Below are 22,917 nucleotides of genomic sequence, written 5' to 3'. Positions count from 1 at the left end.
TCCTGACAACCCTGGAGAAGTACAGCGGACCAACACTGCCCAGCTGAGTGGTCCAGGGGGTCTCTAGCCTCTGGGATGCATCTGCTAACATTTCCAAATTCACTGAACCAGAAAACCTTTCCTATAAAGAATTAGGCAGGACCCTCCCAAGTCCTCCACTTCCCTCCTCCACCCCAACTCCCCTCACTTCCCTCTTCTCCACCCACTCTGTCACTCCCTACTTCCTTCCTTCACCCTATCCACTTCCTCCTTCACACCCTCAACCTTCACCCTCCCCACACCCCTCCCTAACCCTCTCCACTTTCCTCCTTTACCCCCTCCCTCCACTCTTCTCTCTCCCCTACCCGCTCTATCCACACATGCTGGCTGAGACTCACTCTGGGAACCTTCCCTCCTTGGTGCTGGGACCCCAGAGCTCTGACATCTCCCTGGTGCTACCCAGTGTCCTCCTGTCTGTGTCCAGGTTGTGTGAAGCTCAAGGCAGCGTCTGAGGTAGAAAACCCCACACTACCCAGAGATGCTGGACGGGCAAGCAGGATGACTCCTGAAGAGTCGAGCATGCCAGCGTCTCTGTGCACCTTTGCACAAATTAACTGACCTCGCGGGTCCACTCAGCATCTCCTCCCAAAGAGAAGCTGACCCGAAGGGCAGAGCCGAGGACAAAATGAAGCCAGAAGAGGCGCAGAGTGAAGCAGAGCTGCAAAACTCCCGGGTGACTAGGATTGGCATTTATTTCAGGTGATATGGGTTCCACACTCCCTCTCCTCTTTGCGTCCACCAAAGGCACACAGCACAGCAGAATGGGCAGCCCAGATAGCACAAAGACAGCAGCCAGAGGGCGCTCATCCTCAGCGGGTCACCACTGGCCCTCTGGCCTCTATTTGGGGAAGAAACGGTCGCCATCCACTGAGATGGGTCTCAGGCCCTGCGCCTCCTGGGTTGGCCAAACTCAGATGGCTTGCTCTTGCCTCTGGCTCAGGTTGGTCACGCGCGCGGCTGCCAGGAAGACCACCCCAGTGAGCAGCTCAGATACAAAGCTAATCCAGCCGAGGGCCAGGGACCAGCCAAAGCGTATGTCCACCTGATCCAGCAGGGCCCTCTCCTCCAAGAGGCACATTGCCTCTCGGAAGGCGACTGCGGAGTACGCAATGTAGATGCTGATTCCAGTGAGGGTCACCATGGCTGCAGGGAAAGACCAGGACAACCATTCAGAACTCCTGGCCTGTCCCTCCTCCCCCTCCCTTCTCCCCCTTCCTCTTCCCTCCTCCTCCCTTCTCCCTCCTCTCTCCTCTCCCCTCCCTCCTCTCTCCTCTCCCCTCCCTTCTCTCTCCTCCCTCCTTCACCCCCTCAGCTTCCTTCCTCCCTCCCTCTTCTTTCGACTCCTCTTCCTCTCAACTCCTTCTCCCTCCTCCCCTGCCTTCTCCTAGCACCTCTGTGAATGAGAAGTCCTAGAAGGAAGCTTTGTCTGCAAAGGCTGACTGATTAAGACTTCAATGTTGTAGAGGGTTGTCCGATCAAGGGGCTTAGAGGGCAGTCAGAGAGCAAACAAGCCCTAGAGCAGCCCTCTCCTCGTCTTACCCCAACTCAGCTACCCAGATGTGCCCACCAATGTATTTGAAAAGTGTCTTCATTTACAGCTTTCTTTATTCATTGCTATAAGCATGCCATGAATGTCTACTTCATTGGAACATGATATTTGTATAGACGGGAGACCTGAATCTATGTTTCCAGGCCATGGCCACTAATATTCTGGTCACTAGTATTCAGCTCCAGGAAAGAAAGAAAAATAAACGTCTATTCTTTTGACATAAGAGATAGGTTTTTTTTTCCCATACACCTCCTTCTCCTTCTCTTTCTCCTCCCTCATCTTCCTCCCCTACCTTCCTCTCCCTCCTCTGTCTCCCTTACTTCCTCCTCCCTCTCTCCTTTCTTTTCTCCTCTACCCCCTTCCTCTGTTGTGCAAGACTGTCCTTCCAGCCAAACTGCTGCCAACATCAGGAGTTCTGCTGGGCTGGAGGGGGTGGGACGGGCCTTAGGACCCTCACCTGAGTGTCCAGCCACCACAGCTACATGCATTTCTACCCTAACTTTTTGTGGATATGGGGGAAGGGCTAGAGGAAATCTGGAGAGGAGAAGGAAAGGGGGGGCTTCATCAACACAGGGTGTCCTCACACATGCTGGGTGGGCACAGACCTTCCAGGGTGGCTGCTTTAAGGTCATCTATGCCCCTGCCTGTAACCCTTCACCTACTGCTCTGTAAGCCTCATAAACTCATAAGTTCCCCCAGTGAACTTCTGTTGAATCATACCTTATTGGACCCAAGAAGGTGGAAAAGATGTGGTTTATACCTTTTCTAGGGGGAAATTTTAGCAACACCTACCTGTCTCCTCCCCTTCCTCCTTCCCATTCTACACACACACACACACACACACACACACACACACACCTTTTCCTCCCCCTCTCTTCCTTTCTCCCTATCCCCTTTCCCCTTACCTATTCCTCTTCCCAGCCACGGGTCTCCCATTACTCTCCCGGTCTGTAGAATGTCTGTAGGTCTTTGCTGAGCCAGATCCCTGCCTGTTGCAGCCCCCCCCCCTCCTATCAGAGGGAGCATTTCCTAGTCCTAGCTAGTTCTGTATGAGCTTGAGTAGGACACACCCCTGTGAATTCACAGCTACTCAGCCCACCACAGCCAAGGTCACAGTTGCAGCTTTCCCGTTGGGTCTCTCTTCAGGCTGTGAGTCCTGGAGGGTGATCTCCAAGCCTCTTTCCCCTGGCACCTACTGTGCTGGCACACAGTAGGTCTCCATAAGATATTGATTCATCACTACATGGTCCAGGATGGTGGCAACTGGACACACCTCTGTTTTGTTATTTTGTTTCGATTTTGTAGTGTAGGGCCTTGCACATGCTAAGCAGATGCTCTTACTGGGCTTCTGTCTTCCAGCCCCTTATGTGGCCTTTCACTTGAAGTATCTTAAACGAATAACTCGGTCCTTTGATGGTGCCAGCCACACAAGCTGGTTGTGCCTCCAGATCAGATAGGGCCACCATCAGTCTTACCTGAGGGTACTGATGTGAGAATTAGCTGCTGAGTGAATTACCACAGCTAAGGCCATGAATAACCATGGGAAGATGGTGCTTCGCATTAGCTGTACCTTCCTTGATTTTCCTCCTCTAAAGTTCCCAAGAAATCATCTTTCTCATATGTGAGTGCCCATGTGTGTGTGTGTGTGCATGCGTGTGTGTGCATGCATGTGTGTATGTGTGCATGCATGTATGTATGTGCACGTGTGCATGTGTATGCATGTGTTCGTGCATACATTCATGTGTGCATGTGCGTGTGTGCTCACATGGGCGGGCATGTGTGATGTGTACATGTGTCAAGAGGACAACCTGTCTGTCACTCACCACCTAATCCTCTTGAGACAGGATCTGTCACTGAACTTGTAGCCAAACCGGCAGTCAGCCCCCACTGTCTCCACTCTTGAATGCTGGGAATATATGTACTCTTGCAATCATGCCTGGATTGTTCCATGGTTGGGGGACCTGAACCTGGGTTCTCTTGCTTGTGTACCAAATGCTTTTACACACTGAGCTATCTCCTAGGCCTCTGTCTTTCTTTCTCTTGTTTTAATTCTGGGAGTCAGGAAGCAACCATGGAGGACGTGGGTCTCACTTTCCCAAAGCCTATGGCCAGCTTTGTAAACAGAACTACCTCAGCCAGTGTCCGCCTGCCTGGCTTTTGGTTTGATGTGGTTGATTTAGTTTGGTTTGGTTGGTTTGGGTTTTTGGAGGATGTGGTTTGGATTTGAAAGATATGGTTTGATATGGTATTGTTTTCTGTTTGTAAGCGCTACACTGTATGGTACTATCTGGATTTCGGCTTGAGATCAACACTCGCCCTCCTGTGTGTTGGGATAATAGTGTGTACCACCATGTTCTGATGTGTGTCACCTTCTCACAGTAAACCTTGGGTTTTTTCACAGGGTGATACACACGGCTGTGACGTGTGTGTATGGAGTAGCTTAAGAAGCAGTTTAATACATGGGTCATCTCACACGGCTTCTTTTAATGGTGAAACATAAAATTAGCCTCTCAGCCACGTCCAGGTGCAGGGCATTGGCCACACGGTCTATGGGCGCTCACTGTGATCACAAGAATGGTCAGTAGGGCCCTGAACTCATTACACCTGCTAAATGAAGTCGGGGGCCATTCAACCAGACCTCAGACCCATCTGCAGCTTCCACTCATGGTTCTGTTCTGCCTCCCCACGAGCTCTGTTTACTGAGAACCTGCAGCCAAGTGAAGCCATGTGCAATGTGTCCTTCCGTGCCTGGTCAGTCTGATTTCCCACATCAGAACTGCTACTCAGCAGAAGGGAGCAAAAGCAGTGGGTACCAGGGTCTCTTGTCAACCCACAGCTCTAAACCGGAAACCAAAGCCATCACTGGGAGACCGGACCTAGGCGGTAGATACGACTTTGCGGCAAGACGCTGGGGATAACTCCCAAGACTGCGCCCCGCCCCCTCCTTCTCTTCCTTCCCCGGAACCAGAGATCTGGGGAGCTTGAGGCTGAAAACCCCTGCCCCTTCCAGCTACTGTCACAATGGGGGGTGGGGTGAAGCCCTTAGATAGGCTGAGACCTGCCCTAAAGAGGATTAGAGCACCGTACTCGCCATCATTACAACTATAGAGCCTAGGATCCGGGCAGGTGTACACCTACCTCCGAAGAGAAAGAGGGTCCCTGTGAGCAGCAGGAGAAGGTGAGCTCGGAGGAGGAAGCTCAGGAACCCGGTCATCCCCCCAAACACCATCACGATCAGACTGAGTGGCAACAAGATCACAAAAGTCCCGTGCATAGCTAAGGAGAGGAGGGGAAGAGGCACATGGGGTCACCAATATCAAGCATCCAATCATTCACATATGATTACCACGTACCCACAATAGTACAACTACACAACTACTTCAAATAGTAGTTAAGAACATCAGAGACTCCTGAACGCATGGTCTGAACTGTGAGCATCTTTGCAGTTACTGTCTGTAGCCCCTAGAGGGCAGTGTTGTATCATTTACTTCTCTCAGTGCAGACTCAAGAGCCCACTATTCTAATGACTACGAAATCAACAAATAAGTCTATGAGAGAAATGCCACTAGGGCTCCTGGAAAATCGTTTCCTCCTAGCTGAGGGTAGCTTCGCAAACCTCAGTTTTCTCATCTGTCAAATGGACAGCCAATCTGAGCCCATCTGAGCCTGTGAGTTGAGGACTCAATACATGAAAGGAAAAAAAAAAACAGTCATGGGGACGCTGGGGAGATGGTTCTGTCCGTTAAGCACCTGTTGTACAAACATGGGGACCTGAGTTTGAAACCTTAGCACTTGGAAAGTGGGGTGCAACCGCAGCACCTGTACTAGGGGTGTGGAAAGATGGCTTCTCTTTTGTTTGCTTTGATTCTCAAGACGGGGTTTCTCTGTGTAGCCCTGACTGTCCTGGAACTCGCTCTGTAGACCAGACTGTTCTGGAACTCAGACGTTTCACTGCCTCTGCTTCCTGAGCGCTGAGATTCAGTTCTGGGGTGTGGCCCTCCCTGCACACTGCTCACCAATCGTTCAGGAAGCCCTGTGCTCCAAACCAAGTACAAGCAGGCATAAGGGGGTGTGTGTGGCACACTGAAGAGGTGACTCGGCAGTTAAGAGCATCAGAAGCCCTACCAGAGGAGCCGGATTTGATTCCAAGCACCCAAGTAACAATTAACAACCATTGTAACTCCAGCTCTAAGGGGGCCCAACATCCTCTTCTGGCCTTCATGGGCACCACACACAGGGAGTGCACATGACACATTCCCATATAATAAATAATAATAATAATAATAATAATAATAATAATAATAATAATAAATAACAAACCGTTTAAACCAGGCACTGTGGTGCATGCCTAAAATCCCAGTAGTTAGGAGGTAGAGGCAGAAGGATCAACAATCCAAAGTCACCCTCAGCTACACAGTGCGTGCTTGGGCAACTTGAGACCCTGACAAACCAAAAAGCACCAGGAATTTATTTGCTAAGCTTTAGAGTCAAGGTATTTGAAATCAGAGTCCTTGTTCCCACTGCAGGAGGTGACCCTGCCTCACAGCAGCCACTTTGGGGCAGCAGTCAGCAGCATTGGCTTAGGCAGCTCCACTCTAGGCTCTCCCTCTGCCTCTGTCTCTTCTCTGTGCTTTTCCTCTTGTAAGGACACCCACTCATCACGGGTCTTACTGCCCATTACATTAACCCAAGTTGAGAAACTCAACGCTCTTCCCAAATAACGTCAGTCACTTACCGATCCTGGAACTGAGGGCATGGGCATATTTTTCTTAAATGTGTTTGTTTAATGTAGGGCGACATGCCAAGGCACGTGTGTGGACATCGGAGGGCAGCTGTATGGGGCCAGGTCTCTCCTTCCACCTTTACGTGGTGTTGTGGTTTGAACTGTTCCCCGTGTTTCTGAACACTTTGTCCCGAGCTGGAGGCAGTGTGTGGAAGGTTGTGGAACCTTTGGAAGAGGACCCCGGCCAGAAACCGTACATCACAGAGGTCCAGCCGGCTTTGAGGCTTTATGGCCTGACCCCATATTCCACTCAGTTTTTGCTTCCTTGGTGTAGATGCAATGTGACCAGCCAGCCTCCCGCTCCTGCCGCCATGCCTTCCTGCTGGCCACCATGCCTTCCTGCTGGCTGCCATGCCTTTCATACCATGATGAGCTCTATTCCTCTGGAACTGTGAGCCAAATAAGCCCTTTCTCCATTAAGTTGCCTTTGTCATGGGTAGGGACCCCTAAGGGGCTTGGGTCCTAGAGTCAGGTCACAAGCCGTGTGGGGCAAGTGCTCCTGCCTACTGAGCCATCTCTTGGATCCAGGTGTGTGTGTTAGTGGCGTCATTTACCACAACTGCCACGTACCTTGGATGAGAGACAGTCGGCGAATCATATATGCCAAGAGTAGATGCTCAATAGACGGTAGCTACGGTGACATGGTACCATTATGTTCTAGATGGCTGGATGGTATCGCTATCGATCTGAGTGTTACACCGGCTACGGTGAGGACAAGCATCTCCAACGCTTGGTCCCCAGTTTGGCTCGATCAGGAAGTGATGAGAAGGGCAGGATCTGGGGCCTGGGGTAAGGTGTGACTTCCAAGGACACCGTGGGAGCCCGGTGTCTTCTCCTTCCTACATCCTGGCTGGGAAAGGAGCAGTCTCGCTCAGCTGAGTGTTCCCACCACGTCGTGTCACCGCAGCCCCAAAGTGATGGGCCCAACTGAGAGTGGCACAGTGTGACCTTTGAATCCACGAGCCCAAACAAACCTTCTGTGCTCCTGAGTCGATCTTGCCGTGCGTCCTAATAAGGCAACACTAACTAACCCAGCTGAGGAATGGCAGCAAGCGGCCGTGCGTGGCCTGTAACACTGTGTAACTGGAATGCCCGTTCCTCGGTGCGACTTAATGTTCTAGGCACATTAACCTTCTCTTCTTACAGGCTACATAATTTTCCTTAACATCGTGTATACACGTAAACATCTAGTCATCCTCCATCCAACCCACGGAGGCTCCCCCCCGACCCCCGCACTGCTTCAAACGAGCACGGTGTACCTTGTCCTAGAAACGTCACAGAGCTCCTACAGGTAGAATCAACGTCTTAAGATTTTTAAACATGGGACTGACTTCCCTCAGACACCCAGAAAGGCTGCCTTCATACCCAAGCCTTCACACTCCCAAGGAATTGAGGCCCCGCATTAGTCAGCTCCCCATTTGCTGTGGCAAAACTTCTGAGCGAGAGAAAAATACAAAAAAGAAAAGTTTTTGGGCTCAAGAGTTTGCAAGGCTGTGCTCACCAGGCTTCCTGGCTCTCAGACTGGTTACAGGGCAGAAATGCCACAACAGAAGAGAGCTACTCACCTCTAGCCATCCAGGAAGAGATGGCGGCCTGGGGAGGGAGTGGAGGGTTAGGGGGTGGGGGCGGGGCGGGGGAGGAGTGGGGGGCAGGGAGGACGCAGCACTCCTCAGACTCTTCTGCCAGCCCGCTCCTCCTAAAGCTCGTCAGCTCAAACTCATCCACAGATTCAGCCATGGATACAGCCAGTACCACTCAGTGACCTCCCTGCTCCTGGCATCCGGTGACCTCTCTCTCTGCCCTCACCACTCTCTGGGGCGACCTCTCCACAGACCAAGACTGTGAGAGAAGATTCCATATCCAAAGCAGGACCGATTGCCGAGTTCCGGCCTCGCTTGCTCTCTGCACCCCACCTTGGCTGCAGCACTCGGAGGAAATCACACATTATTTCCCTCCTCTGCCCAGAGCTTCGTGACATTGCGTGTTTTATGTCCCCCTCTCTGGTTCCGCCCACGTGCTTCCATTCTCATTTCATACCCAGCTCAGTTTTAATTTTCCACACGACTGCAGTGCCCGCCCGTACATCCCGAATCCCAGGAAACCCAGTCTGGTGATTTTTTCCCCCTAACCTCCTCATCTCAGAGATAGCCAGGCCAGGCCAGGCCCCCAGCCTTGGTCAGCCTCTATTGCCTGCCTGTTTTGCTAGGGAAAGCATTTGACTTTCTGAGTCCTCATCTGACCAGCTTGATCATGATCACCTGCTCGGAAGAGACACAGCTGAAGATGTGGATCTGAAAAACCAGGCGTGCCTCTGAGAAGCACATTCTAGCTCACCCTCCAGAACTGTGAGGCTTCTGGCTGTTTCTGGAACATACTGACCCAATCCTATCTCCTTCCTATCTCCTGTCTCTGTTTGCTCATCCTCCTCAAAATTTCTTGCCTGAGGCAGAATAGCCCGAAATTCTAGGGGTGGGGGGTACGTGCACATGTGTGTGTGTATGCATGCGTGCAAGCCAGACTCTGTCTCTTGACCATCCACCTACTGGTACTAGGGCAACAAGCACGGGCCATAGCTGGTGGGTTTTGTTTTCCAGAGGGCTTTCAGTTTTGGGTTGGTTTGGTTTTGGCTGTTGTTTGGACTGGATTTTGTAGGTTCTGGTTATCAAGCTTGAGTCCCCTTGCTTTCACGTCAGGTCAGCTCCCCATGCCTACGGTCTTGTTCATGCATTGCACTAAAATTGCACAGCATCATCCAACAGACAGAAAGTAGACTGCCAGGGTTCAAGTCCCAAACCTGCCAGCTATTATGCAAATGTAACTTGCCTACCCCACCCCACCCCCGAGTGTACCATGTTTTCTCACCTACAACGTTGAGTATAATAATAACAGGTGTGATATTGATATAGACTGGCTGTGGTGGAGATTAAATCAGTTGATATGTGTTGCTATGTGTGAAGAGATAAGCGCTTGGCCCAGAGAAGCCAATGCCAGACAGGTAGCCCAAGGCTAGTGTAAAATAAATGCATACTAAATGAATCAGTGGGTCAGGATGGGGAAATGGCTCAGGGGGTGAAATGCTTGAAACGCAACCGAGAGGGCCAGAATTCAAAACCCCAGCATCCACACTAACAGCAGGTTGGCAGCGCCCACTTGTAACCCCATAGGTTGGGCAGGGGGAAATCGGGTCACAGGGGCTCACTGCCAGCTGTCTAACGGAAACGGAGCTCCAGGTACAGGACAGACTCTGTCTCAAAAAAAAAAAACAAGGTACAGGGTTATAGAGGAAGAAACCCAACATCAACCTTTGGCCTCCACAAGTTTATGACTAACATGTTCATGGACACAAACACACACACACACACACACACACACACACACACACACACACACACACACTACACACACACCACACACATGCACACACGAAAAACATTCCTTTTTTAAAAAAAACTTTATTATTGTGTTGTGCATGCGTGCATATGTATTAGAGAGATCATGTCTCTATCATATCTGATCTGATCATGTGTGTCACATCATGCATGTAGGGTTCAGAGGACCCCTTTGTGGAGTCAGTTCTCTCTTACCATGTTTCCATGGGTTCTGGGGACAAAACTCAAACCTATGGGCTTGCCCAGCAAGCACTTTACCCACTGAGCCATCCTACCAGCTTCCAGAAATCTGTAAACACATCTCCAATTACTAGTTCCATTTTACATTAAACATTTAAGCATTAATTGAGCTCCTACTGTATACAGATTCTATCCCTGGATCTTTTCATATAGAATCCCATTTCCTCCCAGAAGAACCCACCTGCAGACATGGGTGACTGCTAAGAATACACACAGGTGGTAAGTTGCAGTCAAGAGTTCCCACTTCCTATCCCTTGTCTTTAAGGGGCCGACGCCATTTCTGTGCCTTTATAAAGAGATCACAAGGCCTGGTGTGTAGTGTCGCACACCAATCTTGTCTGGGAGGGATAGATAGATAGATAGATAGATAGATAGATAGATAGATAGATAGATAGATAGATAGATAGATGGTGTCAGCCTGGCCAATCAGCATACAGCATATTTTTAGCTTCACGCAATTGTCTCAACACACAGGCACATGACCTGATCTGGCTCAAGGAGATACCTGACTGGAAGTCTCAGCAGCACAGAGGCCCCTCCCTACTGGGTTGCAGGACTCAAGGTCACACAGACCCCCTTCCAAGGCGGTCTCACAGAGGGGGAAAGAGAGGGAGCCCCAGGGATCCCAACACACTGGACTGCCTCAAAATCGTGGGCCAGCCATTTTTCCTCTTTCAGTTGGCATGATCAGCATTTCTGTGATTTGCTACAGAGAGATTCCTAACAGACACCCCTAGTCTACTGACTGCATTTAGAAAGCTGAGTGAGAACCTCCTTGCCCCCAAAAGCATTTGCTAGAGTGAATCTGAAAACCAAATAAATACTCTCAAGCCAGGGTTATCAAGACTCTGCTACTAGGCCGGAGAGATGGCTCAGCGGTTAGGAGCACTGACTGCTCTTCCAGAGGTCCGGAGTTCAATTCCCAGCAACCACATGGGGCTCACAACCATCTGTAATAGGATCTGATGCCCTCTTCTGGTGTGTCTGAAGACAGTAACAGTGTACCCACATACACGAAATAAATGAATAAAACTTTAAAAAAAAAAAGAAAATTTCAAAGTGTCATGTTAAAAAAAAAGAGAGAGATTCTGCTACTAAGGGACATGGCCCCTGGGTGCTGAACTGGATGGTTTTCATTCAGGAAGAGCCAATAATGTAGAATTATCTAGATCTGGTTGGCCTCTGAGCATGTTTGTGGGGGTTGTCTTGGTTGTTGGTTGAGGTAGGAAGATCCACTCTGAATGTAGAGGCCTTATTTCACCCATGGGGCCCTGGACGACAAAGTAGAGAAAGCCAGCATGCAGAGAAAGTACGAGCAAGGAAGCAGAAATCCATCCACCCCTCTTTGCTGTTGACCATGGCTGCAATTACGTTCCTGCCTTGACTTCCTCAGAACAGTAGACCGTAAATGGGAATTGTAAATCAAATAAGTCCTTTCTTGCCTAAATTGCTTTTGTCAGGGTGTTTTGTCACAGTAACAGAGCTCCCTCTGGAGCAGATGGCTTTCTCTGTCCCCTGACTGGAAGAGGTAAGGAGTTGGGCCATCTGCTCCTGAACTTTGCAAGTCTGCTCACTTGCCTCCTCCCAGATGGCCAAATGGAATCAACAAGCAGTGGTGATGGGGTTGGCCCAGCCACTCTGCCTGCGGGGGTCAGAACGCATGCAAGTGGTCCCTTGGCAGGCGTGGGTTTTCTGCCCATCCATGCTTACCAGGACCAGCTTAGGGAGTTGACTCAGAACACTGTTGTCAACCTGTCTCTCTGGCCAATGTAGCGGATCTTTAAATGGCTGGAACATCTTTATACCATAAAGAGCTTGGGCCAAACACAAAATTCACTTATGGGGAAAAACCAATTCTGAGAAAAAGCTCTCTCTGGGGGTGATTTCAATGAGTGTGCAGTCCGAAGGGGCAGCATGCCCTCATTCCTGGCTAATACAAAGAAGATAACAGCAGCCCAGCTCCGGGCTGAACATGGAGCCAATCACCCGCCACCCAGACTTATTAAAGGCAACTCCCAAATTCCTCCCTCACCACAAGATTGGAAGGAGGCCATCAAGATGGTTCCTCGAGTAAAGTGCTTGCCGTGCCTGTCTCACGGCCTGAGTGCATCCCCAGATGAAGGTCGGGAGAACCAGCACATGAAGTTGTCCTTTGATCTACACACGGACATCACACACAATAATAGTAAACATAATTTTAAAAGCTCTCTGTGTGGGCTGGAGAGATGGCTCAGCGGTTAAGAGCACCCGACTGCTCTTTCAGAGGTCATGAGTTCAATTCCCAGCAACCACAAGGTGGCTCACAACCATCTGTAAAGAGATCCGATGCCCTCTTCTGGTGTATCTGAAGACAGCTACAGTGTACTTATATATAATAAATAAATAAATCTTTAAAAAAAAAAAAAAGCTCTCTGTGTAACAGGAAGATTTAAAAAAAAAAAAAAAAAGATTAGAAAGAAGATGGTTCCCGCTCTCAATGGGAGGGAGCTGAGGCCAGACAGGTGGAGGAAATGCCCAAGGTCACACATAAAGCTGCTGCTTTACATCCCAGGTGAAGAGCTGGATGAGTGAAGCTAAGAATCTGTCTGTTTCTCAAGCTCGGGGTGGGGGGGAGCAAGCTGGTGGAGGGAGGAGTGCTGTTGCAGCAGCAAGTCGAGAGGAAAGCCCACCCAGTGTCAAGTCTCTCTATGTGGATCCCAGGGGATTCATCACCTCTAAGCAAGGCGAAGGTGAATGACAGCACCAGCCTTGACAATGGTTAACCAATGTGTCTACAGGTAAAAAAAAAGGAGTCCAGAGGGGTTTAGTGAGGAAGGCCATGAGTCTGCCAAGCCCTTCTTTGAGGCACTACACGCAACAACCAAAAAGCAAAGTGGAGTCTTGATGGTGTTCGTTTGATCGTGCGATGTCTTATTTTATCATTGTTGGTATTGTTTTATCCCTCAGTGCTGGGGGGTAAACCTGGGACTTGGTGCATCCTAGACAAGTCACTGAGGTGTGTCTCCAGAACATTTTTCAACTGTTAGCTTAGTTTAGGCTGCCCAGGTCAAGGCTGAACTCACGTTGGAGCTCAGCAGACCTTAAACTTTTGGTCTTCCTGACTCAGCCTCCTAAGTGTTTTATATTTTTCGTTCCTGGTTTGATGGCATCCTTAATGGAGTTGACATTTCGTTTTGATCAGTGTGGAAATTAGGTTTTCAAAGGCCAAGAAACATACCCCAGGATCAAGAAGGCCAGAGAAGGCGCTGAGTTAGGACTAGACCCTTCTCTCCCCTACTTCAAACACAGAATCCTAGATGATTCTTGAAGCGGTAGTACTTAAACAACAGCCAAAGCATCTCTCAGTGCAGCTGGAGTACAGGGCAGTTCAGAATGTCCACACCCCTCTTCAACTCCGCATAGGGGATGGCCACAGGGGAGACTCTGGCAGTGAAAACTTACACAGAGTTGTGCTGGAGCTCACAAGGGCCAGTTAAGATTTGGGGGATTTTGTGAGCAGGTAATACTATGCTGACAATTTAAAACTGGTCAAAGTGGAAATACAGCACAGAGGGCTAATATTATAAGTAAAGGGCTTTAATTTTTTTTCAAGAGCGCTATCTATTAAATATTTCCCAGAATGCTACTGGACTTGAGTGAAACAGCTTGGTTCCAGTCATCTATTTGTACATCCATCCACTCACTCCTCAAACCATCTAGTCATTCACTAATCCATCCATCCATTCATCCACTCACTCATCCACCTATCCAGTCATCCATTCTTTCATCCATCCATTCATCCATCCGTCCATTCATTCCTTCATCCATCGATTCATCTACTAACCATCCATCTGTCAAGCCATTCATTATCTATCCATCCATCAACTCACCCACGGTCCATTCACATTCATATGTGTATAATTTTGACCCATAATGTAGCTTGCATTCACTCTCATATTTGTTCTGCAGACTTTTGCTTTGAGATCTGCTGTCTGCCAGGTTCTGGGCTAAGTATCGATAATCCAACAATGGGCAGGGTAGAGATAATCCCTGCCTTCATGGAATTTACAGTCTAATGAGAAAGTCAAAAAGCCCAAAGCCCTGCTCAATGAGACAGAATTAGCAAGGCTAAGCTGGTAGGTAGGAGCTAAGAGACATCAGGAAGAGGAATCCGCACATGCAAAGTCCTATGGCAAGAGGAAGTCCTCTGAGAAGCAGAGGGAAGAGGTAGGGAAGAAACAGAGAGGCTGGCTTGGGTAACTTCCTAAGCCGCAGGCGGTCGTCCAAGACCACCCACATCCAAGGTCTGTGGACGTCCATCCTCATTTCACACTCAGATCCCCTCTAGGAGACCCTTCCTGGTCTCAGTTGCCAAGTGAAAGCCAAAAATAGAGATGATAATCCAGACCTGGTGCTGAATGTAAGTCCAGCCGCTCACATGGCTGAGGCAGGAGGATAGCAAGTCCAAGGCCTGACAGAGCTGCAGTGTGTGTTCAAAGTCAGACTAGAAAACTTAGTGGCACTCTGTTCAGAAAAGAACAGAAAAAAAAAGAAGAAAAGAGAGATGGGGATAGAGTCCAGTGGTAGACTGTCTGCCCGTATGAGCACGGCCCTGAGTTTAATACCCAGTACTGAAGCAGTGGTGGGGAGAAGTGGGAGGTACCAACTTATAGCAGGGTGGGATAGCCCTAAATTTCAATAAACAAAATTATGCCCTTTTTTCCGTCCTTCCACAGGTTCCATTCAAGCCTCTTCCCTCTTTTATATTGAGCTTCACTTCTCTAAGGAGTTTCAGACCCTGTAAGAGGAGCTGGGAAAACCAGCTGCCAACAAGGCACATGTGACAGTCCTTGAAGCAACAGGCTGTTCGTCTCCTCCTAAGTACCTGCTTTAAATCAGGCCACACTTTCTACGCACAAGCTAGCTGGCCCTTTGTCTACCGGACAAGACCTTTCATTCAGCGCTCACCATCCAAAAGTGTTCGGAAGCCATCATGGGCTCCCCCACCTTCTTTCGTGAGGGTTGCCACTCAAATGCAATTGCTCGTGTAGTGATGTCCTTTCTCCGCACAAGTCCACGAGGATCTTGAGGGCACTGCCTGGATTTTAGTTCTCGCTCAGTCACCAAGCTGCTTGTGCACAGGGCTGTCTGTTGGTTGGATGAATTCTGCCCGCCTTCGAGTTAAAAAGAGTGGCCCCGCCCCCAGGCACAGCCCCACCACCCAAGGCCTCCATGACCACCGCATTTCAGGAACCCAAGTTTGGAGAAAAGCATCAAAACTGAGAGGCGGAAAGGGATTGTTCCCTCCACCCATTGTCCCCAGACTTACTGAGAAGCTGTTTGCTGGAGTCACTGACCGTCACATTCTCCTGCCAGAAAGGGTTCATCAGTGGCGTGCAGGTGCTCTGGACTGATGGGAGGAAGAAGTTTCACGGACAGACCCCTGAATTCCCCCCAACCCCCGCCAAAGCCTCCCTAGATATCTCACACCCAAGAAAGCAAGGGGGTGTTATGCCCTTGTAAGCTGAGCACCTCTCATTTTTGCAGGCCAGCCTCTCTCGCTCTCTCTCCCAGCACCCCTAAGTGCTCGGTACTGTGAGCACTTGAAGTTGAGATAGGAATATGAGGCAAGCAACAGGTCCCAGGTATGGCACCCAGGTGAGAGCGCGGACCCCTGGATGACCCTTACCCCGGCAAGTCCTCCAGAGTCCCGAGTGGGAGCTCAGAGGCTCGGACTGGCTGCGGTTAACGGGGCCCTGGTCCCGCATCCTCGGGCTGCTCTTTTCCAGCCTCTCGGTGTCGATGATGTACCAGAAGTCGGTGCCGATGGCCGCTGCCAGCAGCACGAAGCTCAGAGCTCCGCTCAGCGCCGCCGCGCCCGCCAGAGCGCCCAGGCGCACCCGCATCTCCCAACGTAGGGCCCCCGGGCGCCCGCTCCTGCCCACGCTCTTCGTCTGTTCACTGCACTCCAGATTCTCCAGCGTGGATCTGGAATCCGGCTCAAACTCTGGCTCCACCGCTCTCACCTAAGCGATTCCACTTGCACGTGCTCTGGCCCAGACCGGAGACCTCAGGGATCCCTGTCCCCCGCAGACCTCCACCCTGGTGCCTTCCGACCCTCCTCGGAGCCCGGGTCCGACACCAGCACCCGCGCCACCTCCTCACGCAGCTACAACCTGTGCCCGGCGCTCAGTTCCAGAGTGCTCCTTCCTTCTGGCTCTCCACTCTCCTACTCAGGCCCCCCAGACATCCGACTACTGCCTCCACTTCCCTGCCTCAGCCTCCACGAACGCCTCCAGCCGCTCCCCGCCCCTGTCCGCCTCAGTCCTCCTCGTTCTCCCCACACCTCTACCTCGGCGCCCCCAGTTCAGCCCCCGTCTACCTTCGCTTCTCACAGCTCCGGTTCAGGGCGAGCGCCCTGAAACCTCAGGAAGACTGGGCTCCCGAGACAGGCAGGCTGGACTGAGGGAGGTGCCAAGGGGGCGGTGCTGAGGAGAAGGCGGACTTCAGACACTAGGGAGTCAGAGGAGGGTGACTTTCTCTAGTCTGGGGTTGCAGAATCTCCTGCAAAACCTCCTCCCGGGGCGCTTTTGATTCCAAAATCCTTCAAGTAATTTTCCTGGACTGGCTACAAATGAAAAAGGTCGGATTTTGTTTTATTTTGTTTTTTGGCACAAAAAGTCTTTGAAGTAACAGGGAACGTTAGGTTCCGGACTCTATTTTCTTTGTCACCAAAATCTCCATCATCACAGCCACCACTTCACTAACACCACTACCCTAACCGCCACCCCACCATCTGCATCACCACTACCACCACCACCATCAGCCTCACCATCTCTACCGTGGCCCACACCCCACCATCAGCACCAACAACAACCACCTCACCCTCACCCCCATCACCACGACCAACATCAACCACCATCCCACCCTCACCCCACGTCACCACGGCCACGCCAACAGTAATAACCATCCACACCCTCTCCATCACCATCACCAACCTCGTCACCACTGTTCCCAGCAGCCACACAAACTCCCATTACCATTCTTTTCCTTACCTCGGTCGGTGTTATCAACGGTGCCATCCCCTTCGTCAGCACAGACCCTCTCACTCCTTAGGAAACACTTCAGAAGCCAGCACGTCTGGCGCTCGGACCCACGCGAAGAAGAAAGGGCACGGGCAGCCCAAACACAACCCAGACTTTCAAGTCCTAAAGCAAGACACCCCGAGAAAACACTCCTGTGTGTATGGCTGTGGGAGTGAAAGAAGCAGATCCTAAGAGGCAGAGATGGCCTACCTTGGGGGCTGCAGCTCTCAATGGGCCCCTCATTCCTGCCTTCTTGGCTGAGAGCTCAAACCCTTGACGCTGCTGTGATACAGTCTTACAGAACTGTCATGCTAAAGTCCGAGAGTGAATAGGGACGAGTGACGGGGGGGGGGGGGGGGGGGGGGTGTGGGGTTGTCTCAGTCAGTCTTTGAGGAAGCAACATTGATCCTGAGACGTGGCTGAGACAGCAGCCTACCCTGCCTGCAGGAGGGTGAAAGTTTGGTACATCCACAGAAGTTTCAAGAATCTGGTGAGGAAACAGGACTTAAAAGAAAGAGACAAAAAGGTAGAAGGCAATGGTATACAGGTGTGCAGACTCCTGAGCGGGACTTGGGATTTCAGAGCTCATGGAATGGCAGTTTAAATCTTTGGAAAGTCTAAGTAGGAGACTGAAATGTTCTCCATGGTGAGGGGGACAAAATCCCCAATATCTGCAATATTACTGTGTACCACCAAATGGCAAGAAGCAAGAACGTTTGAGGTGACGGAGCTGGAACGATGGCTCAACAGGTAAGAGCCTTTACTATACAAGGATGATATAAGTACAAAACCCCAGAGTGCACATAAGAAAATAGACAGGGCACTGTAACCCCAGCTCCGAGTGGAAAGGGCAAAGACAGGAGGATTGCCAGGGCTTGCCGATTGACAGCCTAGCTCCGATTCAATGAAAAAGCCCGTCTGTAAACAGCAAGCGATGTAGACCGGAATCACCCCACCCCCAGTCCATGGCACACGTGAGACTGTGCACACACAATCCCGTACACACACAACACAAAAACAGTTTTAACAGGTGTTGGCTGAGGAGATATAGCAGAAGAAAAGCAAGGGGTCCTGACGGCTCCGGCTAGGCTAGTAGCATGGCGAGCAGGGAAGGACGGGTATGTAGTGCTTTAAATCGAGGCTAGACTCGATAAGGACAGCAGTATATTAATGTAGAGAATTGTGCCGCCAGTGTTTTCCATCTCTATCTCCATCCTCACCCTCACCTTCGTTCTCGGCGGCGGCAGCATGCTCGTTACCCAGGAAACCCTAAGGAGACCCCGGGTTTCACTTGCTCTCAGCTTTCTAAAGTCACTAATTGTGGAAGTCGCACAGCCAGGCAATGGTCTCCTACGGCTTTGCTGTAAATGACACCTCTGGCTGAAGCAACCTAATGAGTTAAACACTCTTCCTCCACAAACCTTACCTCTCGTTACCTCTCCCAGTCCTCGGAGGCAAGTGTCTTTGCTCTGCAATCCCTGATCCTCCAAGGACAGTAACTTCTTTCTATCTTTCCCTGTCGCCTGAATAAAAGACACCTTTTGTATCCCAAGTTATCACAGCAGAACGAACAAACTATCCTTGGGAGGCTATAAGACATGGGACCTTTAAATTGGTTACTTTTCTCTGGATTTACAGAACCCAGAACACAACTTGTAAACAATGGTAGCCCACGAATCAGAGTAGCCCCCCTGAAATTTGTAAGCACCTCGTGATTTGTAATTTGACCACTGCCTGCCTTTCAGAAAGGCCTCCGCAGGACTCCCTACATAAGCCTCATGCTGGGAACCCCCAAGGAAGATGGTCTTAGTTGGTGCTGATGATAACTCCCACCTCCTAGCATCTTTATCCTTGCAACAGTGGCCTTTCTAGTGGGGAGCCATGCACTTGGATTCAAGTCTCACAGTTGCCAGTTCACAGAGCTATCAACTGCAAAATGGCATCTCATTCTGCACAACTTTCTGCTGCACCATCGTCATCCACCATCTTGCAGACCATCTGTCTCTCCCCTGATGGTATATGTGTGTGTGCGCGTGAGCGCATGTGTAAATTTGCTCACCTGAGCATGCACATGTGGAAGCCAGAGGCCAACTTTGAGTGTCTTCCTCGAGCCTGTTGTACCTTCTTCGTTGAGACAGGGCCTCTCAGTGAATCTGAACGTCACTACTTGCAGCCTGACTGCCTGACCTGCGTCCCAGAGATCCACCTGTCTCTGTCCCTCTCCGAGCACTGCAGCTACAGGTGGGCTCTGCCGTGCTCAGCTTTTACATGGGTGTAAAAGGAACTGATGAGAAGGTCCTGAACCTACTTAACAATCACTGTACACACTGTACACACTGACCCATTTTCCCACCAGTCCCTTTGCTTCTAAACTCTGCTGTGCTTTATCATCATTTTCATTTGAAACACCACCAAAAAAGGTTCACACCAACAACCTACAAAGGTGAAATTTGACTGCACCCAGGCCTAATTACATCTAACAGATTTGTTCCTCTCCTCTCCTCTTCTCTCTCTTCTTCTCTTTTCTTCTTCTTCTTCTTATTATTATTCCTTCTCTCTCTCTCTCTCTCTCTCTCTCTCTCTCTATTGCTTGCTCTAGCTCTTGCTCTCTCCCCCTCCTTCTCTCTTCTCCCTTCCCCCCTCCCCCCTCCCCCTCCTACTCCTCCTTTCACTTGAGATCAGACTTCATTCTCCAGTTGGACTCCCACTTGTGGCACTGGAGACAGTCCTTCTCACAGCCTAGCAGGACGACTCTCTTCCTCAGTGGTGCCAACCAAACTTTGAGAAATAGGAAGCTCATTGGCCCATTTTCGGCTGAATCGTCTATTCTGGTTACATGAATCATCCCTGTGGTTCTGAAGATGACGATGGGCAGGTTGGCCACACCTGGGTCACCTACGCAGAGTGCCACCATAACCGTGTGAGTTGAGGGATAGTGGTTGCAAGAATAGACAATAAGAACATGAGACGCACAATTAAATTGGAACTTCAGATTCATGTTTCAAAGTCTTTCACATAAAGATCTCCAAAACCAGACATGGCAGTATATATATAAAATCCTAGCACTTGGGAGACTGAGGCAAAAGATCAGGAGTTCAAGGTCAGCTCCCAACATATAAAGAGTCCAAGGCTGGCCTAGGTTATATGAAACACCCTCATTACTCACAAAAGGATATGAGATATACTTTTAAAAATTGTGTGATGTGTTTGTCTGAAGTTCAAGTTTAACTACATGGTGAACCCATTCGGCTCTCCAGGAAGGAAAACCAAGATACATATACCAGTGTGGCTCCACATTCCGCTCCCCTCCTCAGAATGTCCTGGCACCGCTCTTGCACCAACTGTGAAGGAAACAGTTCTCTTAGACAATATTCAATGACACCGCTTGTGCATATGTTTTATTTGGGGTGAACAAGGGTTGTATAAACCTTGGAGAGTGGGACTAGGCTTTTAAGGTGAACTTACAGTGGCCGAGGCCTAGGGTACTGGAAAGGCCTCCTTGGCATGGAGAGGCACTCCAGGTGCTTACCAGGTTTTTATTGGGAGAAAGGAAATTAAACCTATAATTTTGCCAAGGATTATGTGACATTTCTCAGGTAGAGGAAGTGGGGGTCAGGCTCCCAGATAAGGTCAGGCAGAGGAGAGAAAACCCCTCTGGAAAGGGAGCCCTCCACTTTACATTGAGCTCAGGTGGACTGTGACCTTTCTTGTTTCTTTTTTTTTTAATTGGAAATATTTCTTTATTTACATTTCAAATGTTATTCCCTTTCCCCAATAAGATGTTCCCCTGGCCACCTCCCAACATTCCCCTGTACTGGGGGTCCAACCTTAGCAGGACCAAGGGCTTCCCCTTCCACTGGTACCCCAACAAGGCTATTCTCTGCTACATATGCAGTTGGAGCCCAGGGTCTGTCCACGTATAGTCTTTGGGTAGTGGTTTAGTCCCTGGGAGCTCTGGTTGGTTGGCATTGTTGTTCTTATGGGGTTGCAAGCCCCTTCAGCTCTTTAAATCCTTTCTCTAATTCCTCCAATGTGGGTCCTGTTCTCAGTTCAGTGGTTTGCTGCTAGCATTCGCCTCTGTATTTGACATGCTCTGGTTGTGTCTCTCAAGAGACATCTATATCTGGTTCCTGTCAGCCTGCACTTCTTAGCTTCATCAATCTTATCTAGTTTTGGTGGGGCAGACTCTGAATGGCCGTTCCTTCAGTCTCTGCTCTTCCCAACATACCAGAGCCGACCTTGTGGACGATCACAGTAAAGCCACTAGATACCATTATATCTAGCATGAGCATGTCCCCTAGTGGCCTTCTCACCAGTAGAGGACATCCTTAGAGGTTTCTATGTAGAGATGACTAAGGAATAATCTAGCTGAACTGTGCCCAGCCACTCTGAAAGGATGATATTTGAGTGATGCTTCTTAATAATGCTAAGTGGGGGAAGATCACATCAAATACTGTATAGCATCATGACTCAGATGTCAACCACAGAGCCCTGGTCAACCATGATGGGTCCTGATGTAGGAGCCAAGCACCAGGGCTCTGACAGTGGAAGTGTTACCAGGCACTCGGCTTCCAGAGACAGAGACAGAGAGCAGCCCCAGAGGCTAGGTCTGAGTCTTAAAGCAGCATCCAGCAGGCTGCCTGAGCCTTGATTTCCTCACCGACCCCGGCTGTGGACTGGAGTCCTGTGTGGAGCTTCAGGCCAAGTCATTAGAGGGTGTGGAATGTACCACAAACACTGGAGAGGGGAGAAGAGGAGGGAGGGAGGGAAGTGTGAGGACAGGCAATGGCAATGGGCAGTTGTCTATCAACTTGGTTAGATCTGGAATCTGCTGTGAAGCAGGCATTCTGAATGGGTCTTCGAGGTTTTTAAAGGAAGGATTAGCTAGGGATGGGATTGGGGTAGGATGGGGCTCTGGGGGGCATGGGGAGTGCCTTCCAGCTGTTTGAGCAGAGGAAAAGAGATCTGAGCAAAACCTTGCCTGCCTGGTTGCCTGCCTGGCTTGGTTTCCTGCTGAAGCCTGCCCTCCTGTTGCTGCCACCCCAGTGCCATCACCATCATTCACTGACCCAGAATCTGGCTTCTCCAGTCTTCTAACATGGCCTCCAGGACTCTCGCAGGCCCTCCGTGCTAGTCTGGGACTGTAGAGAGAGCCCAGCTTTGTGGGCTACAGCTCTGTGGGCTGGGCCTCGTAGCCTCTCTGGTATGCAGACGGAATCTTTGACCTTCCAGCCCATAGCATGTGAGATAATTTGATAAACCTCCGTGTGTAATACATATTCACTCTGTCGGCTCATCTCTCGAAAGAATCCAAACACCACAGTGGAGTTCGTCTTTCACCGTGGAGCCTGGAGCATGCCCGAGAAGTCAGCAGGACTTAGTCTGGCTCTCGTCTCTCTTGCTTACCAGGATGTGAACTTGGGTAGCCACTTTTTTCTGTAGCCTCAGTTTACCTATCTATAAAGTTCTGGTTGGCGATGTCCTTCCAACCACAGGGTCATCTTCCCAGTGTGCAGTCTTTGTGTGAGGATAATAGTCCCTGGCCACCCTGATCTTTATGACCTCATTAAAGGGTTGTTTTTGGGGAAGGTCATACCCTAAGGTCCTGAAGTCTGTGTATTTGGGAGAGAACACTAGTCAATGACACACAGATGTCATACCTGCTCTGTGGGGACTCAGGCCAGCTGCAGCTATCACCACCCCTTTCTTCCTCTCTGAATCTAAGGAGTTGCTGAGGCAGAAATGGCTGTGCCTTACGCCCATCCTACGAGGCAGTCTACAGCTTGATGACTCCCTCATCCAAATAAGAAGGTCCCTCCAGGTCTCCTCCATCTGGAAAGCCCATCTGTTATT

The 22,917-nt window shown here is 50.2% G+C and overlaps 1 protein-coding gene across 2 annotated transcripts; it reads right to left on the bottom strand.

Annotated features, from left to right (window-relative positions):
* Positions 1 to 708: 708 nt before the first annotated feature.
* Tmem114 (transmembrane protein 114) lies at positions 709 to 16,424 on the bottom strand. 2 transcript variants are annotated; one of them, XM_087573793.1, is made up of 5 exons: positions 16,362 to 16,416; positions 15,669 to 16,005; positions 15,309 to 15,389; positions 4,727 to 4,864; positions 714 to 1,182 (listed from the first exon to the last, which is right to left on the bottom strand). In XM_087573793.1, exons 2-5 carry the CDS (start codon positions 15,883 to 15,885, stop codon positions 950 to 952), a joined length of 669 nt encoding a protein of 222 aa, XP_087429919.1. In that variant the 5' UTR covers positions 15,886 to 16,005; positions 16,362 to 16,416; the 3' UTR covers positions 714 to 949. The 2 variants fall into 2 exon arrangements, with proteins under 2 accessions (NP_001128110.1, XP_087429919.1); NM_001134638.1 differs by having other exon boundaries at positions 709 to 1,182; positions 15,669 to 16,424.
* Between the last annotated feature and the right edge of the window lie 6,493 nt (positions 16,425 to 22,917).

Source organism: Rattus norvegicus, chromosome 10, assembly GCF_021556685.1.
Source record: "Rattus norvegicus strain SHRSP/BbbUtx chromosome 10, alternate assembly SHRSP_T2T, whole genome shotgun sequence".
NCBI lineage: Eukaryota > Metazoa > Chordata > Mammalia > Rodentia > Muridae > Rattus > Rattus norvegicus.
The sequence above is the reverse complement of the archived record's forward strand: the minus strand, read 5'-3'. Positions and strand labels throughout refer to the sequence as shown.

Excerpts from the sequence above, each read along its gene's own strand:
- Tmem114 (NM_001134638.1), bottom strand. The coding sequence starts at position 15,885 with ATGCGGGTGCGCCTGGGCGCTCTGGCGGGCGCGGCGGCGCTGAGCGGA. Across the intron at positions 15,390-15,668 it reads ACTCTGGAGGACTTGCCGGG|TCCAGAGCACCTGCACGCCA; the intron begins GTAAGGGTCATC and ends TCCTCCCATCAG. Across the intron at positions 4,865-15,308 it reads CTCCAGCAAACAGCTTCTCA|CTATGCACGGGACTTTTGTG; the intron begins GTAAGTCTGGGG and ends TCCTCTCCTTAG.